General features: G+C 38.8%; 1 protein-coding gene across 2 annotated transcripts in view; it reads left to right on the plus strand.

Moving 5' to 3' along the window:
• LOC120626606 (tubby-related protein 4) overlaps positions 1-10,114 on the plus strand; it is a 37,262-nt gene extending 27,148 nt beyond the window's left edge. Inside the window, exons 7-15 of one of the 2 annotated variants that reach the window (XM_039894217.1) lie at positions 741-965; positions 2,078-2,294; positions 2,910-3,107; positions 4,210-4,334; positions 4,412-6,107; positions 6,730-6,934; positions 7,575-7,725; positions 8,410-8,610; positions 9,189-10,114. In XM_039894217.1, the coding sequence (XP_039750151.1) occupies positions 741-965; positions 2,078-2,294; positions 2,910-3,107; positions 4,210-4,334; positions 4,412-6,107; positions 6,730-6,934; positions 7,575-7,725; positions 8,410-8,610; positions 9,189-9,305 (3,135 nt within the window). In that variant the 3' untranslated portion in view covers positions 9,306-10,114. Of the gene's footprint in view, positions 1-740; positions 966-2,077; positions 2,295-2,909; positions 3,108-4,209; positions 4,335-4,411; positions 6,197-6,729; positions 6,935-7,574; positions 7,726-8,409; positions 8,611-9,188 lie in introns of those variants that run through there. The other variant, XM_039894216.1, reaches the window with a different exon arrangement.
• Positions 10,115-16,356: the final 6,242 nt, after the last annotated feature.

Raw genomic sequence — 16,356 nt, forward strand, 5'->3', positions numbered from 1 at the left:
GCTTAACTCTAACGAGTTCTGGGAAAATATAACTGTAATGTAAAAACAAATATCCTGTATTTATAGAAAAATTTATAGTATAAGTAGGTTACCTTTGTGCTTTAAGTAATTAATCAGTTTTCGAATATTTAAGTTCGTAAGGAGTTCTCTCCTACTTTTACAGATCGGAAGCTATGAGATAAAGAAAGGTAAAGTTTGTACCATGTATACAAATAGGTACATACGACGCTGCTCTGACGACGGCGCGCGGTTTAAGTTTCCCAGTACCGGGTTCGATTCTTGGCTGGCTTATTTGGGAAATAAACATTTATGAGTGTTTTCTCTAATCTGGTCTCGTGCGAAGCATACGACCCAACCGAGAAAACACGTGCCGATCGTGCGATCCCCGCCGCTCAGTAATCGCATACCGGACTAGTCGCGCGGTACGGTTGTCTATCGACTAGGTCGCGCTCTGTCATCAGTGGGCGACAGTGTTTGTTTTCAATGTTTCGTTTTTGTAAGCGTCTTAATTAATAAGTCCCTAAACCAATAGCTCAAAAATTAAATAAGTTTTGAAAATATACTGGTTACGCGGACCTAGTGTACATGCGCTATCATTCCATATACCTTTTTCCTATCACACGGGCTGCACTCATGCGGGACACAGTTTAACTACAGGCGTGCGATTACACGCACGCGGACATAAAACCGCATGACAGTAAAAGGGTCCTGATATGCAATGGATATGTATTTGCGTGCAGGCGTTGGTCACAGCGCTGACGTGGGGGCACGCGGCACGACGGTTGTTCGTGGGGCTGGGCGGAGCAGTGTGCACGGCACGCGTTTGGCGAGTGGTTGCACCACTGCAGCTGCTGGCACGCGTGCGTGCCGCTGCCGCTCTGCGTCACCCGCGCCTTGCCGCTAAGCTGCCGCTACCGCCGCGTCTGCAACCAGCGCTCGCCAGCCTCTTTGCGCACACCATACGCGTATGTATTCCTTTGGTGGCTAGTGAGGATAAGAGTGCAAAAACAGGCACCACATACCTTCTGTAAGAGTACCCTCCGAGGACTTACGGTCAAGATGGAGTCGTCTAAGGGAATTAGCACACACTTGGCTCAAAAAGCGCACACAATGGAAGAGAATCGGCTGCGACGAACCCATGGAGCCAAGCGGTGATCTCAATCGTTGTTAGTAGTGTCGGAACCACAAAAGGAGGGGAGTCGCAACTGGGGACAAGGGCATAGATAAAAAATTGTAGGTAGTTTTGGCAAGCATATCTGGGCCAAAATATATTATTTAACTCTTAATGTATATCCACACGAGTACGTAAAAGGAGTCAAGAAGGCAGCCAGGTAACACGCGATAAGAAAGTACCGGGCGCTCTCCCACAATTCGGCCTATAAAACCGCAAGGTTGGTGTGGCTATGGGAGGTGAGGTGTTGAGCTTAGTGTGAGGTTTCCAACTGCTGGACATAATTCTTTTGTGGATATTTTGCTGTACCCAGCGACACGTTTTATGTCGGTGTCCACCGACATTCGTGGGGGTTACACTGCACTTTCCAGAACGGGGTCGCCACTCTTGCACCTTGGGACCCCAACCTCTATCGGTTTTCTAAGGTATGTGCCCCGCCCATTGCCACTTCAGGTTCTTGACTCGTTGAGCTTTCTCGGTAACTGAGGTTATTTTTCAAAAATTGTAAAGGACAGATGACAAATCTTCTTTTTCTTGCAGTGCCGTCGCCTATCGGAGGTTGGCAATAGACTTTAAAGACGGCTAAAGTCCATTAGACGATTTTGGACTGCACGGAACAACGATCGGGTACTTTTCCCGAACCATTGTTCTTCTTCGGCCAGGTGGTCTTTTGCCGGCTATTTTCTCCTGAATAATGACCTGAAGGATGTTGATTGTATCTCATAATATGCCCAAAATACTTTAACTTCCTAAGATTTATTTCCTGAGATGACAAATAAATACTGAACTTAAATATAGGCAGGTATGAAAAGGCGGTTTTATCGCTTAAGAACTATCTCTTCCAGACAACCTTCAGCTAGGGAGTTACTGGTAAAGATAGCGTTAGTTACGTGTTTATTTTTTCAGTGTAACGTCCCAGAGGCAATCGAGCTTCGCCGCTTCGTATCCCGACCCCCGTCTGCTGGCGGTCGCTTGCATTGTACAATGCTTCGGCACGACGACGAAGAAGCCGGGGCTTACACGCTGTATCTCGAGCACCTAGGTGGACTAGTGCCGTTGCTCAAGGGCCGCAGGACCAGCAAGATTAGACCAGAGTTTGTCATCTTTGACCCGCAGGGGGAAGGTATTATAAAAAATGTTACGAAGAAAGTAATTTGTGTGGTTTTGAATTGTTATTTATACATCTGTTCGTAATATATTTATATATGTAAGGGAAAATATAACTTCTCTTTAGCTGTGTAAAGAAATAAATACAATCCATAAATTTCAATGCATATTATACCTACACAGGGGAAGTGAAGCAAATTCAAAATGCTGGTTTTGTGAAGGATTACCTATTTATTATTCTGGCCATATGAGATGTTAAAAAAATCACCGACCCACTATGGGGCAGATGTTTTCTTTACCGTTAAAGCAAGCGATAATTAATTACTTAAAACGCACATAACTCCGAAAAGTAAGGGGTGTGTGCTGAAGACAGAACTCAGTGCATATAAATTAAATTTTGTCTTTTATTACTGGGTTTTTTCCAATACCTATTATTTTTTATAATATTAGATAGATAGATAGATAGATAAATTATTTATTGCACATAAATAAGGGATAAAGATAACATATTTTGAAAACATTAATACTAGAAAAATAAAAACGCGCAAAGGCGGTAGAATAATAAAAATGCGCAAATATTAGCACGGCTTTCGTGAAACGTTCTGTATATAAAATGTATTTTCAATTTCAGAAGGCTTGACCAATACAGTGCGCGAGTCGAGCAGTAGCAGCAGTGGCGCCAACAGCGCATCGAGTAGCGGCAGCGGCGGCAGCATCGGTGGCGGTATCTCCTCGCCGCGACCCCCGCGCACTCCCCGCGCCCCTCGCCGCGCACCCAGGCAGCCCCCTCACGATGACTCCTGCTCCTCAGACACAGAGCGGGAGGACGGTATGCAATCAATCTCGCTATAGTTGAATTTCCAGTTCTTTATTTTTTTTTTTCTTTTATTACGGTTCATTTGTACTAGAGGTAAGGAGAGTCATCTTATATGGGAGAAAAGTTGAAAAAGTGTCCAGTTGTTGCGCTAAATAACAGTTCAAAAATCCTCCACAATGGCGCTGGTGGATGCACAGGGTCTGGTATTAATGTAGCAATCGTAGATGAATTGAAGTATGCCGAGTTAAAAAATTTAATGTCATTATCGACTAAAGTAGTTAATTATTGAGAATTTCAACAACTTACGTTGTACAAAATATTGTGGTAAATATAACCTTACTTCCTTGTATCTCCATACTTCCTTGTTTATTTTTCAAGCCTACTCTAACAATATTTATATTTGGCGCTTCTTTTAAGAGTTACCCTGATGCAAATGTGGCGCCATCCTAATTTAATACATTTTGACGACACTTTTTCATATACACAGATGACTCTCCTTACCTCTACCCTCCATAATTTGTACACCACATAAAGATCAAGATAAGTTTACCTACACAAGGTTAAATAAAAAATAGCAGAAAGCTCTCGGCCTGTAGTTTTACACATTAAAACTAACAACTTTTTTTTTAATTATTTAACTTTTTTTTTAGTTTGAGAAATATTTAATATTTTAAATATATACTCTAAGTACTTGTTACTACTCTGTGATGAAAAATCGGCAACAGCGCGCGAACCACGACCCTATCGTGCGGTCACCTGACCCGACTACGCGACTTTGCCGAATCACATGTATTTGGTTTCACAGTGTAGTTACTTGTAATTTTACAGAAATAACGTGATTTAGTAATTTTTTTTATGAAATAAATTAATACTGAATTTTGAAAAATTGTAAAACAAAAATTGTTAGTTTGAATGATAGGAACTACGAGGCCTGGAGCTTTTTATTTAATCTTGTATAAAGAAAACAACAGAAACATAACGGAAGAATACAAAAGGCACTATAGCTTACAAACCATCTTTGCCAAGCAACATGAAGAAAATTGCCGGTATGTCGTTATACATATCTGTATATAAACAAACAAGGATATATTTTGTATTGTCTCCTTATCTCAAGGTTGTTCGGGATCTCCCCGATTGCAAAGACGTCGACGAGCACGTGAGAGACGCAAAACACGCAATGCAAAAGAGGAAAAAGACGAGACTCCTGATGAATTAGCCTACATAGATTCTTTACCTGAGGTATGCTATATATAATTCACCCCATATTTTGATAATTTTTAGCAATTTTATTTCATTATTACATGGTTCTTTTGCAGGATGTTCGGCTAGTTGAAGTAACATCTAACATCTGGGGAACGAAGTTTAAAATGCATGGATTGGCAAAGAACGTACCAGCTAATCTCGGCCAAGTCACATATAAGACTTCCTTATTACACTTACAGCCGCGACAGATGACGTTGATGATAACAGAACTAAGAGATGATTATCCAGTTGATCCAGATCCAACTTTTAACCCTAACATATTTTCGGAAGACGAAGAGGAAGTCTTTCCAAATAGTGAGGCAAACTCTCCATCACATATTAATAATAATATTAGGAAAAAGTTCAATCCCCTTATTATGTCCGACAGAATGACAAATACGAATAACATAATAAATCAGTCCGAGATATTTTCGCCCAATAATAATTCTAATCCATCGCTTGCCAGAGCAGAGTCCTACGATGAATTCCCGTTTATAGATACAAACGACACTATGAATAACGAAAATGTTTATAACTCAAATACGGTTCGGCATGCTACTCAAACTGCAGAGAGACGCGTAAATAACTCAGCTGCTGTATCAAATAGACATGCAATTTCGCCGTTAAGATGTGAAAGTTCCGTTCCAACATTACAATCGCCAAAAAATGCAGTAGCACCAACTGATATCATATTTGAAAGACCATCGCCGCAAACCGTCACTTGCGGAGGCAGGGGAGATTTCTGCGGAGGCCGAACCGATTATAGTGTAAGGGACAATAACTCACTCAAAGGAAATCTGTCTAATATAGAACAGCAATCGTTCAGTCTAAATCTTAGCCTAGAACCTAGCAGGCAAGTCACGATAAAAAAGTGCGACAATCATGTCACAGATAATTGTTTATCGAAATTGCGAAAGAATATATGCAGTAGGGGCGAATCTTCTTTTGAAATGAACACTAGAATACTGAAATCATTGTGCAATAAGAATTACGAGCACGAGGTACATCCCGACGCAATGATTAAACGCACGGAGACATTAAAGAACGCACAAAAGAGTGAGGACCTCAAATTTATTGACGAAGAGACTCCTGTGGACACGAATATAAATAATGTAACGGACAAAGTTCGTGAAAGTAGAGTACAGAGAACAACTACCGTCGTACCGATTAGTCCAGTATGCGCGAACATACCCGTGTATGATACAATGACTCGAAGCTGCAGCGTGGGCTACTTGGACATGGTCGATCCTCAAGTATTACATGCTCAAGTCAGTTTGACAGCTCTGCGAGGAGAACCGCCTCGGCGCCTTATATTAGTCAACAATAAACGACAGCGACGACCGCGACGATATTTAAAATCTAACGATATAAAACAGATAGAAAGTTTTAAAACGCCTACCTTGAAAAAATGCGGAAAGTCGAAGAGTTTAGATTCTGGAGAGTTGTCTATAGCTGCGGATAAGGGGAAGCGGCAATCCAAAGCCGAATCTAGTGTTAAGAATGACAATGCGTCCGCAAACTCTAGCAGTAGATGTAATAGCACGGGAGAAGACAATAGTGGAACGAGTACGGAGGAGGGTCGCGTGCGACGGTCGCGGCGGGACCTCGTAACCTGCACCGCATGTCGTCTTGTCACACCGAGGGAGCGTCGTGACTCGGACACTCCCTACGTATGCACGGTGTGCTGCGCTACGACATTAGCTGCGCCGCGCCCTGTCGCACCTCCCGCCCCACTGACAGATAGTGACTCCGACTACAGCAAGTATTATAGTTAGTAGTAGTTGCTTTATCTCACCCGCCCGCCCGATACTTCACCGGTGAGAAAGACGCGATTCGATATCGCAGCTAGCCAAATTAGACAAAAGCACTTCGCTTTGCAAACACGCATGTAGCTCTTCGCGGATTAGCCGGCTTCACTCAATCGCAGCGTAGTTCTACCGATTGGCTTAGCTCGAGCCCAAATGCATAAACATTACAGCTGAGTGATTTGCATTCCGCACAATGAATAAGCGTAAATTCCCTATTTTGTTAGGTTGCAGAATGTAGAGCCATAAAAAATGCATTACTTCGCCTAGCGAATTAGAAAGCAAATTTAAGATATCAGTTTCCTCAAAAGAGATTAAATGAGCGATATTTTAAATAAACATAGTTACCAAAAATTCGTATAACAGACCACAGTCTGCTGACTTTCAATGATTACTGTTGCGGGAGGGTCACGATTCACGAAGTAGCGCAGCACAATTTACTGTAACTATTTTACGAACACAATCAAGCATTACCAATTGGTAAATAGAATTTACATTTGTGTATCGTGAATCTCGTGTAACATAATAGAGCGGCGTCCTGCGCGAAATTCTTTAGGCGAAAGGCTATAAAGGCGCTTACTGTGTAGGTTCTCTGGAGCAACTAGCACTGCGGTTACTGGCGTCAAGGTCTAAGAGAAGCGGAGCTAGCGAGGGCGCGGGGGCGATTTCTCGTGAGAGTAGCTCGGCGCCAGCATCGCCGCGACTTGCGCGCTCGTCCGCGTCACCCGCGCCTGCCTCACCTGCCCCGCGCGCCTCCCGCCGACAGCGTTACTCGTCTGCATCACCTATTAGGTATGTAAGCCACGAAAACAGCGATTTAGCGTTCCGGATGTCGCGTAGATACCGATTAGAGGTATTGGTTTAATTCATCTGTTGTACTCCCTAACAGGTTTGCCCGTTACCATCTTAGACTGCATAATGACTTTCCCTAGGCGAGTGCAGTCAAGATCAACTTGTATAGGAATAAAATTGAAACAAAAGTGAAAATCGTCAAAAACAATGTTATAGTGTCCCCTTGTGTTCTAAAGCCTGCATAGGTAGCTAAGACTAAAGACCTGCACAGATGCAGTGATATATGAGTATTGGACCGATTTTTAATGCGTATAATACGCATTAAAAATCGGTCCAATCGTTTGTCGGTAAAATTTTGAATAGTGTCTCTGAAGCATCATTAAGCTGCAGGTGATTCTAGAAATCTTTTATAATACTTATTTATGCACACAAGCTGATCTAGTATTGCAAAAAGTTGCGCACGCAATTCTTTAAATTCTGTTTATTATTAAAGGTCCTGATTAGCTGTAGGAATTATTACATCGCAAACAAACGGACATTTTAATTGAACGTAAGGTAACCGTGCTTCTTCTGTATCATACCCATAATCAACCTGTGGATTTTTATTTATACCGATTTTAATTAATTCTTGTTTTGTCAGACAACTGCTCAACTCACCGTTACTGAATCGAAGAAGGAACAAGAAGCTTTCAGAAAGCTCCGACGACGAATACTCCAACGGCTACAATGAAGTTAACAGCAAGAACTATAGAGATTTGGAAAGCTTCCAGAAGGCACAGCTCCGAAATAAGGTTATCTACATAATAATATACTGCGTACTAGACAGGCCTCTGTCAGTCCAAACTTGGTTGATGTTTAACTAGGTACGTACAACTCGTGTGACTGCGAATCTCAGACAAGCTTTGAGAACATACGTACGTGTATAAAGGTACTTGTTCCTGATTTATCCTGTTATGTTTTCAAATTATTTTCAGCATACGTTATTAGAGAGCTTCTGAGATTGTCATGAACTTCATTATCATATATATATAGGTACATAGCTCATAGCCCATTAAGGGGTAGTATCAGCTTTACCGAAATGCGAAGTATGAGCGCGAAGCTCGCCATTAATTAATTGAGAACCAGAGCTCAACAGTCATCGCAGTATGTTTGTCGTGGCTTCGTAGTCGGTCTGACAAAAAGCACGCATTTTCTCCTTCGTATCTTCCAAAGAAGTACCTATCTATAGTCACGTTTGAATATACAGATCATTCGATTTAGTTAAATGTGGTATCCACCGCATCAAAATTCCCTATTATGGCTTTTAACTTATTTCCTATGTAATCTTGTAGTCACTGTCTAAAAGAAAATTGAAGATCTGGCAAGATTTGCCTCTATATTTATGTGGAAATTTCAAGCTAGTGTAAAAAATTAAGCTTGCCTAGAATTTCGACTGTAGACTGGTTTGACCTTGAAATGCTTTTATCTATTCCTAGCTTAAACGCGCCGGCGGCAACATCACAACGGCAACAGCGTCCAACGCGCCCGACAGTCACAACAACGCGCGCCGTCAGCTGGTAATGCACAACAAAGCGCCCATGTGGAACGAGAACAGCCAAGTTTACCAGCTCGATTTCGGCGGCCGAGTAACTCAAGAGTCCGCAAAGAACTTCCAGATCGAGTACCATGGCAAACAGGTATAATAATACTGTCAGTAAGACATATAATTTTATCTCTGGAGGCTTCAGTCGTACCGTACCTTACCCACAAAGACATGCGGCCAAGTGATAGAGCGTCTAAGAGGAGTGGGAAGTCTACCGATCCGCACTTAGGGTGGTGCCCACAGAATTAAGAATATATTGAATCTTGTACAAAACTTATATTGAAGCATCAAAAACCACTTCACTTTAGAAAAGTTTCTCGAAAAAATGGTTAGCCACTTCATACCATTTAGCACATCACCATAAAATGTGAAAATGAAAAGTTTGTGAGCTAGCAACATCGCAGTGAAAACGCCCCGCGCGTGTCTCACCGCGGGTGTAAAGCGCGGGGCATTTTCACTGTTTTTGGACACAATGCACTGTATACTACAAAGGTTGAATGAGGATTCTATATATTCTTAATTCAACAAAAAAGGTGGTGCCACAGCCTACCGACTAAAACCTTCTCATTGAGAGATCCGTGCGCATAGTAGGCCTTATCCTAGTAGGCCTACTTAATCTATACCATAGGTTGTCAATGAAGATTAAATATTATTTTATTATTTTATACACAGGTGATGCAGTTTGGTCGCATCGACGGCAACGCGTACACGCTAGACTTCCAGTATCCGTTCTCAGCTTTGCAGGCTTTCGCAGTTGCGTTAGCCAACGTGACACAAAGACTCAAATGAGCAATCGCCGTCACTTACAGCAAGCGGCTACGCTCGTACGGTTTCTACAACCGATGTGGTGCGTAATTTAATACAAGCGCTGCTGTATTGTGGGTTTTGTGCAATAGTATCATGGACTCCGTTTGTGAAGTAAATAAGCCGTAATACAACTTCCTAACCTACTGACAGAGTATCTCATCTCTCTTTTGTGTGCCCTGATGTAGCTTCCTTTCCAACGTATTAGTAACGATTACCTACAACGTAGTTTTAAACAGAAATCGTTGTTCTCTTTGTCGATCTCGGAGGTTGGTTAGGTGTTGTAAGCAAGTATTAATTTAGATAAGTACAATGCAGACGACCGAATGAAATCAAATAAATAAGCGTTTTTGGCCGATGACATGTATCAGTTTCCTTGATTGAGTGAAAAGTGCCAACTGATTTTCTATAGGTGCCATTGAAATCTTAACTTAATCAATTTGTGTACAAAGTGTACAAAGATTACAAATATATTACGTTCTCAATAATTAGGAACTCAATATTATGATGGAGGCTAGTGCTATATGTTCCTGACATTACCTAAATATAAGGTTAATCGTCATAGCAATTACCTAAATGTCAAAAAATATTACAATTTTCGTAAATAATCAATCGGCCAAAATACGTGGCTACTTGTACCGACTTTTTGGACCTGCCACTTGTACTTTATCGACCTGACCTAACTTGTTTGACCTTTTGTTTGTTTGTTAGCTGAGTGCCAAGTGTGAAATTGTCTGCGTCCCCGATTTCTGACCTCATCGGGACGTGGAACCTTACCACGGTCACGGGGGCGTTCGGACTAAACAATGATTAGTCCAAGAGTCCACCAACACTCAGATTAACGTTGAACCGAGCCGAGGTCCGAGCCCTCGGGGATCTTTTCATGGCGAGCGTTCGCCCTCGCCCCACTCCCCCGGTGACGCCGTAGCAACTCCTCAGGTGGTTCATCGACATCGGCAAGTGTCCATCCGAAAATAGAATCGAAAAATTGTCTGCGTAAGTTTTTATTCATTTTAGGTATCTATGATTTAAATGGTATCGAAAGAGCGACATCTAGTTATCGCATTCGGTTTGCCAGTATTTTAACTAGATGGTGCTCCTTCGATACAATATAAAACGTAGTTACCCAACTTTCACGCTTTAAAATAAGTAAACAGATCAATATGATTTCTCTGTAACTGAATATGTAAAATTATTCTTTAAGAGAAATAAATGATTCTTTGACCTGAAACTTGGCACTCTGGTCTGGGAAGGTTAATTTTACATTTTAAACGACTTCAGTCTGTCGTCTGCGTTGATCAATGAGCAATTTACCAAATTCTGATGTTTCCTTAAATTCCAATTTTAGCAGTTAAGTGGATAAAAAAGATAAATTGTACCCACTCCCCCAAGTATGAGCAAGAAGAAGATGATCCATGGCAGTTTGTCTAAACACCTCTGTCCTTGGTCTAATTGTTAGATTATGATGCGTATTCGGTTGAACACGAATCCTAAAAAGATACCTGTAGTAGAAAGAAGTTCCATCCCATAGTTTATGTGTACGACAGGGGGTTTGTGAGCACACTTAAATACACATTAGCAAATGTCCTGTTTCTGTATTACAACAGAGTTAATAACATACATAAATCGTGTACACGACTTATCTTGAGGCATCAAAAACCTTTCTGTATTTGTCGAACAGGTTAGCCATTTCGTTCCATTTAGCAGTTGACAGTAATTATTTTACTTATCTATATCATCAGTAAGGGAAAAAAATAATACACTGGTATATAAGTTTATTCGTAAAGGAAAGTGTCCAACCGAATTACGCTGATTTTGTGAGCATTAGGATCGATTGTAAAATATCTATTAGTATCTAAATAGATAGGTATTTTAAGAAATTTAGATGCGTTGATATTTGTTATAAGTAGTTGATTCAACTAATGTTTGTAAATATCACTCTTGTATTGATAGCAGTCTTATTTTGCTAAACTTATAAATAGATTATCACACGTAGATAGCGAGAACTTACCAATACTTTAGTGGCTCAATAGGGAATAGAAAATGTTTAAAGCTATTGGGACCACATTAGATACAGTATGAACAGTCCACAGGCTGGGAACGTTGTCCCGCGGCGCAAAAGTTAGATACCTACTATAGTATGTCATTTCGTCACTATCGCTGTGTTAAAAAGATAATAAGAATACATAAAATTTTAATGTAAAATCTAAAAGACCCCCTTCTTTCAATATACTTAATGTACATAATTTTATTAATCAAGACCTTTCGGTTGATACCCACATTGATGGAGTTATGAAAAAATATGTGGCGACCATCTTTGACCGATTTTCACCAAACGTAGCTAAGAACACTCGAAACTAATTCACCTTACAAGCAAAAGAAAATGAATCGGTTCATCCGTTCGTGCGCTACGATGCCACAGACAGACACACTCACGTCAAACATAATACCCCGTCGTTTTTGCGTCGGGGGATAAAAATAGAAGATGTGATGTTAGTTACGCGGTACAAGAATATATAAACAAAAATGTTCGATGTATTACGTTGCACTTCGGATTATGACCATAATATAGGTACGTGGTTTTTATAGGATGGATATTCTTTTAGATCATCACGGACAGATGACAAATAAAAGGGCTACCGCAGAATGGTTAAGCCCTAGAGCTCAAAGAAATCTAAGAGCGATATCACTGAGGCCCAAATCTCGACTGAGTGTGATTTTAAAATTAATCATAATGGGATAGTTGCACTAGTCAATCCATACGCCCTCGAACACGATGCAAGCACACCCAGGCGTCAGAGGACCATTTAAGCATTATACCTACAAAACGGTAAATCGCTTGCCGAAATTTCTTCGTCACTATTTTAACTGGCTCTGGGCAATACAACCTGAGTATGCTACATTTCTTCTAGCAAGGAAACTAGTGCTTTCTGGTGAAATGGAGATAGTGGCGTGACATTAGATCAAAAACGGTTTACGTGACGGGACCTGATGAACCAGAGACGATCAGGTTATGAGAGTTGATAATCTCTGAGCATTGGCGCACAAGTGGAAATAATACACAAGTAATATTATGATACTTGGGTAAACTCCTATTCCCTGTTGCTGTGCTTTGGAAGTTGGACAACTTAATTTTATTCCGTGTCAAGAGACATAACTTTTGTCCCCTGCCTATGCTAGCCGTGTACAGCGAAGAGGTGCAAAACTATATCATTGAACTTATTAAATTATGTCGTATACCCGTTTTCACTAAGGAAGAAAAAGGTAATGCCTAAGTAAGTAGCGCCTAATCAAAGAAGATTCCTAGGCGTACATATTCCTCTTACCACAAGGTGTTGTCTTTTGTGTTTGTTTTATCATAGTTTTCATTTTTTGTATGGATTTAAGGTTATTCATAAAAAACCTATCGGTGTCGTAACTTTATATGGCGCCTAACTTAGTTCGTCATTATCCAAGGGTTATTGAAAACGGTTTATTTCTCTAAGTATCACCTAAATCTTTCATTAATTTCTCTCAGCGCTTCCTAGGTTTAGTGAAAACGGGCATAACCAGACGGTCGACTGCACATCGGCTTTCTCGTAGGCACACTTACGTATTAGTTACAAAAACAAAATTATACAGCAGAACATTTAAGTATAAATTGTATCATACATGTAGGTATATGTAAAAATAATTTAAAGGTGTCTATGTTAGGTAAATAAGACTATTTAGCGAATACTGTTAGCTAGGTCTCACACTCTGCAAAACAGATAGTGCAAATAATTAGGTACTTACCTACTTTGTTGTCTTACAAAACGTAAACAATATTGAGAAATCTTTTTATTAAAATATGCATTAAAAATGTGAATATCACGCGAAGTTTAGAAAACATATAAATAAGTACTCGCGTATATTTCATTTGTAGTATTGTTGATATTTTATTTAATAATACATACTTTATTGCTTAAGTTCTGCTCATTATTCAAATGGATAATAAAGAAACAAGGAATTACTGAAGCCACATAAATGAAATAAAAATTACCTGTTATTTAATATTTCAATAAGTTATATTTGAAATTATGCTACTAATTTTCTATATGAATAAACGAGTTAGGAGGTAGAGCAAGTTTTCCTCATTCAAAGGTCATAACTATTAAAAACTTCTTCTGTAATCTTAATTCCTACGCTGCAAGCCCTGGCTAATATTTTTTCCTACTACGACATAATATAACAGCGTTTGATCAGACAGATTACAGTGTTTACAGTTAGGTACACATAGCACTATATTGCACTATTCATTTTTCTAAATCTAAAACAATATAAAAAACAAAATGACTAAGTAACAAACATAAAAATAATGTAATGTTACGGGTGCTTGGAAAACCCAAGCGAATCTAGAAACTTAAAACTATCTGCCGAGTCTAGCGAGGGCGTCGCATCAAGCAGGTTCCTACGCGTAGCGAGGGGTTTAGGCGCGCCTAAGATGAAGACATAATTTTGTTTATTTTTTATTTTTTTAACAACCTAGCAAGAGTAATTAGTGTGTAAGTGAAAGGGATGCAATCAACCGTCGAAGCGAGACAGCAACAACTCATATTTCAACATATAAGGGTAAAGTAGAATAACTTTACAACCCCGCTGATGAATGTAATAAGGTTATTTACCTTTTTATAAAATGTCTCGTAATTAGGCATTGGCGAGCGATTGGTGGGAAAAATATAGGTATTACATTGGTGAGTTACCCTAAATTTGCCTTAAAACGACAAAATATATAAGTAACAGTTGGGTCAAAATATTTTAAATTAATATAGTTTTAACATGTTGTTTTAATTTAGTTGTAAATAATCTTGAGATAAAGCTACATCCAGCTTTTGTATCTAGCTTTAGAGTTTAGGTTGGTATATTTTTTGTATATTATTGACAGCGCTTTGAACTTCATCTTGCAAATTTGCAGTCAAAACAGACAATTGAAGATGCAAGCTTTCTGGGAAGAATATCTTTAGAAGCGTTGAAATATTTTATATCTTTCGTTTATCTTATTGTGGATGGTAACTGTAAGATTATAATAATGTTATGTACTCATTTTAATGTGGCCTTCTCTTCATTTGTTAGGTAAGTGTAGGTATTGTTACATATTATAATACCTAAACGTTCACAAATTTATTGTGTAATTGTCATGAATTTATAGAATTGATTTTATTTATAAGCGTTGATGCACCTTTAAATGTATTATATTTATAGGTATTACATTTTATACATTGGTGCCAACAAGTGGACACAAATCTAATACTAAAAAAACTATATTGACAGGTCGGAAAGAAATGCCAACTCTTACGCGCTATGTTTTTTTGGAAAAAAGGAGAGCAGTATATTAAGGCCAAGTTGGCACTAATGTTTATTGTTTGAGCGTTTTAAAATTTATGCGACGTTTTCATTACACCTGAATTTCAGTTAAGTTAGTATTGCTAGAGTCCGCTAGTGGTTTAACCGCCACATCCCCTCTACTACAAAATGTATTGCCGTACATTGGTTATTGAGACATTGGCTTATAAGTTTGTTATAAGTAATATAATTTTAGCTTAGTTATATAATTTGATTTTTATATCAGTATTTATTAGTATATTGATTGTTGATAATATTTATTGGTATTATAGAAGAGGTTCGTTGAATAATCCCAGTGAGATGTTATAACATCTGAAGGCCCTACCACCGCAAATATGGTTTAAAGTAACAGCGGGCAAAGTGTTAGGTACTTTAGTTGGGTATGTATACCAATCTTATTTGTATCTAGGTCTTCCAATTTTTATGTTCTGATGTGAACTATATAGTTGGAATAACATCTCACTTATTTGAAATAAGTTGTCAAAATACTAAAACAATATGTCATGGTTACTTAATCGTACAATAAAGCGTAAGTATTATAATAAATGTCCAGTTTCTATTCTTAAGTATCTAGCATTTTTAAACTAAGTAATTTGGGAATTGCAATTTCGTGTATTTGTGTAATTACATTTATGCTGTTTTTTCACTAGAGACATGTAAAGCTAAGTTTTGAATTAAGCGATTTTAACCTGCTTTGTGTACTTTTATGTATCTCGTGAAAAGGCAGCCTTAACTATTAAACTTTTTACAAATCTGCATGTTGTGTTAAAGGTTAATTGAAACAGTTGTTTATCTAATTGTTTATAACATTGATGTCTTGTATAGGTTTAAGTAGTAGAATACCTAATGTTAATATTACACGGGCAGAATCGTAATTCGATTTCAAGGTAACCTTATGTACCTATATTTTTAATATATTACCGTCTGAAACTGTATGGCGTTATTTACAAAACTATGTTTAGATACTGGGGCAATGGTGCCAATTCTTTAGTACGGAAATCTCTCGACTAAAGTAAATTGACTGGTTTGTGACCCGTGCTATATAATTTTAGAACTGATTATTTAGTTCAGTTTAAATATTTGTGTACATCAGTATTTATCAAAACGAAGGAATTATTTTTTGTTTTATGTAGCCGGGCACGTGATACCAAAACCTAACGTGTAGCAACCACGATTCCAAGTCTAGATTGTTAATTTAGCACGGGTGATTATTTCATTATTATGCAAAAAAAAATACACAGCCTTCTACTACTTTACTTCTATTTGAAAGAATATGGGGTTTCATTTGTCATTCGCACTATGCGACAGTTTAAACCGAGATTCAGGGATGGCATTTCGGTTGTCAACTGAGATAAGTCACGCAATCCAGATGATTACCAGGTTAATTCGGATGCCGTGCCGTGCGTAAATTAAATGTTAGCATATCATGGGGTCAAAAGGTATCACTGTTTGGTGTTGTCCAGCACACGTGTGGTCGTGTCGAGTGGAGCGTTGGATATCAGTATCTGCCATAAATATACGTTACGATTTTTAAATTTTCGTCGTTGGTTGCGACGAAAATTTAAAAATCGTAACGATAACCGTATTACATATCTATGGTTAATTATGTATGAATCTCAATTTATTAATTATTAGTATTTAAAATTAGACATCTAAAAATATTTCTAATTAATTT

Source organism: Pararge aegeria, chromosome 9 (assembly GCF_905163445.1).
Source record: "Pararge aegeria chromosome 9, ilParAegt1.1, whole genome shotgun sequence".
Taxonomy (NCBI): domain Eukaryota; kingdom Metazoa; phylum Arthropoda; class Insecta; order Lepidoptera; family Nymphalidae; genus Pararge; species Pararge aegeria.